This window comes from Teleopsis dalmanni, chromosome 1 (genome assembly GCF_002237135.1).
Source record: "Teleopsis dalmanni isolate 2A chromosome 1, ASM223713v2, whole genome shotgun sequence".
Lineage (NCBI taxonomy): Eukaryota > Metazoa > Arthropoda > Insecta > Diptera > Diopsidae > Teleopsis > Teleopsis dalmanni.
In genome coordinates, this window is record NC_051846.1 from 83,407,325 (window position 1) to 83,410,428 (window position 3,104).

The 3,104-nt window shown below is 25.7% G+C and overlaps 1 protein-coding gene across 1 annotated transcript in view; it reads right to left on the reverse strand.

Annotated features, from left to right (window-relative positions):
- Positions 1–1,800, reverse strand: part of LOC119671501 — a 28,607-nt gene extending 26,807 nt beyond the window's left edge. Inside the window, exon 1 of the mRNA XM_038082156.1 lies at positions 1,251–1,800. Within this exon, the coding sequence (XP_037938084.1) occupies positions 1,251–1,734 (484 nt within the window). The 5' untranslated portion in view covers positions 1,735–1,800. The remainder of the gene's footprint in view (positions 1–1,250) is intronic.
- Positions 1,801–3,104: the final 1,304 nt, after the last annotated feature.

The window sequence follows — 3,104 nt, forward strand, 5'->3', positions numbered from 1 at the left end:
GTATCGGAATTTTATCAGAATAAATATCGAAATCGAGTAAATATAAAGATTTATTTCAGTAAAGTCTCGAAACATTCGTTGACCGTTAAACAAACAAAATTTTTAGAACTACTGAGTATATTTTAATTAAATAATAGCAAATAGTTAAATAATAGAAATTTGTTGAAACTTCAAGGTATATTTTTATAATAATTTTGTTTTTTAACGGGCAAATTGGTCCACATAATACACTTTTTAAAAAATGGTTTGATTTTTAAAGGATTTTATGTGAACCGATATTTCGACTATATTCTATAATCGTCATCAAAATTAAAATAAAATTATTATTAAAAAATATTTGGCCATTAAAACAATAAATTATTTAAAAAACGGAGGTATACTGTTATCAAATAACAGTAATAAAAAAAAAATTGCAAGCCTCTTTTATTTGCTTAAATGCAAATTTTTTTAATTATTTTTAATGATTTGCTCAACTTATGGAGTACTATCGGATATGTTAATATCCCTCAAGTTTAATATTTAGCTATAAATAGCTAAACTACTTACTGATGTAACATACTGATTAACAGGTTGTTGAAGAAATATTTATTATAGATCAGAGATATAGCTATGTTTCATATTCGGAAGAATATCGAAAAGTGTTCAGCTTTATTTAAATCCTTCATTCATAAAAAATAAAAAATAAAGAATAATAAAAACATCAGTTATACTTAAATATTTTATTTATACATAAATTAAATTGTTAAAAGTAAGAAATAAATATCTTAATTCACAAATACTTCATATGTCGATCGTTTGAATAAAATAGTATAGAATTCGTATTTAAACAAATAAAAAAGCTTATAAAATTTATGTCTTCTTGTTATTTATTTCAAATATACTCAGCAGTTGTACCAAATATTACTTGTAAGTTGTTTTATGAAGCATATATTTCGAAAACCCACCAAAAAATAAATACGTACTTTATACTCGATTTAATTATTAATAATAATATTTATTCAAAAAAAAAAATTTAACGAAGTATTTAACATTTGGAAATTGATATGTGCGCAAAATTAATAATAATACTTGTTAAAAATTATATCAATACTTGCAATGCACACTTAAGTTCTGCTTCAATTTAAAAATATATGTATTAAATCTACTATATACGAGTATTATATTTCTGATTCTATGCTGTAAGTTTAACTAAACTCAAGTAGTTAAATATTTAATTGAAAATTATAATTACAGAAAAATTAGTCACTTACCGTGATCGAAGCTATTATTAAACATCTTTAATGCGCTGATCGCATCTTGTCGAGTAACTTGGTGCTCAAATCGGAACTCTTCAAAATTACTTCCCCCAGGATCTTTGGCTTCCAAATCTTTTTTATCACAGAGTATACAGGACTGGGGTGCTGCATGCACACCACCCGGTAGATTTATTAAGCAATTAAAATAAAACAATATCAAAGCGATTTTAATAAATGGCACAAAACGACAAAATCTTGCAAAATTTAAGGTGTGCCGCGCGACTAAAGTTGCTTGTGCAGTTTTCGAGGAATGGAAATTCTTCAAAATCATACGCCGGTAACCGGGTTGAAACTGATAATTCTGATCGCTCTGTGAAGATGCATTCTTCACACTCGATCGATTCGACGCTGCCAACTGCGGCGGCTGACAGCAGCGATTAGCACGAAGATAATTCAGCGGGGCTGCTGCATTGTTGCTCTTATCAGTTTGTGAATACATTTTTTAATATTTTTAATTGTTGTTGTCATTCTAATAAAATTGTAGTCGTTTTTTTTAATCGTTGTTTTGTTTGTTGAATTTCGTTACTGAAATTTAATATATTTTTTACAGGGAATGTAAAAATTAAACAGCAAAAAATTCATTATAATGCAAACGTTAGATTGTTATGCTACATTATTAGACTACAATCATGGTCGTTTTTTGTTTCTATATCAATCATATTAATTTTTAATTTTAATTTAATAATAATTTAAACAATTGTTAAAACATTGACAGCGAACAGGAAATATAGGAAATGCATTTGCAATTTAATTATTTTAATTTTTTTAAATTAGATATAATTAACCATAAATTAAAGTCACATCTATCAAACACTTTTTATATTTTAATCAAGATGTAACAGATTTAAAAAAAACCGACTCTATAAATCACAGCCGATGATTTTTTCCGTTTTTTTTTGTTTTAGTAATTTATTAATATATTTTATCACTTTCGGTGCGGCAGATGCTTAGTAATAAATTTACATTCACTAAATTCGAATGTTTCGAATGTTTCATTCAAAATAAAACGTTTTAGTCGCACGATTTTTTTAAATACAAATAATTTCGCAATCGTTTAAAGGTTTTCTCGCGTACAAAAATGATCGCACATCCGCATCCGCTCAAATGCAAATTTGTTCTGAAACGTTATTTTAACCGCTGCCAATGTAATGCCAAAGATAATGTATAGTTTTTTTAACATTTTATTTCATTATGGGCGAAGCACTGAGTGTCGGTGAGCGCAGTGGAACAGCTGTTCCACTGTGGCGCTCGCAGAACTTTGAAGTTTATTTACTCGGTGTGTGCCGACCCGATGTTGTGGGTCGGCGGTGGGTCTGCTTTGTGTGCAGTTAATAAAAGAGAGTGTTGAACGCTTTCGAAGAGCAACGATCAATCGCATTCAATTTTGTTAGACATTTAAGTATTGAAGATTGGAAAAACAAAAAAATAAAATTTCAATATCAATAAAAACGAAGGTATAAAGTTGTGTTGATTGTGGAAAATAATTAAATGGGTTTAAAGGGTGCTTATTAAAAACAACTTAATTTAAAAAAAATATTTGAATTTAAAAATTACACCTAAATTTATTTAAATAAATTTTTAAAAAAATAAATAATATATTTTATATATGTAATATTTAATATAATATATAAAAGTTTATATTAGTTAATTTATAATTAAAAAAAATATTTAATTTCAAAAATTTTTAATTAAAAATAAAATTTTTTAAATTAGTTTTTAAAAATATATGAAATAAAATATTTTAATAATATTTTATATATAATATTTAATAAAATATATAATAGTTTATATTAGTTTATAGAATATTAT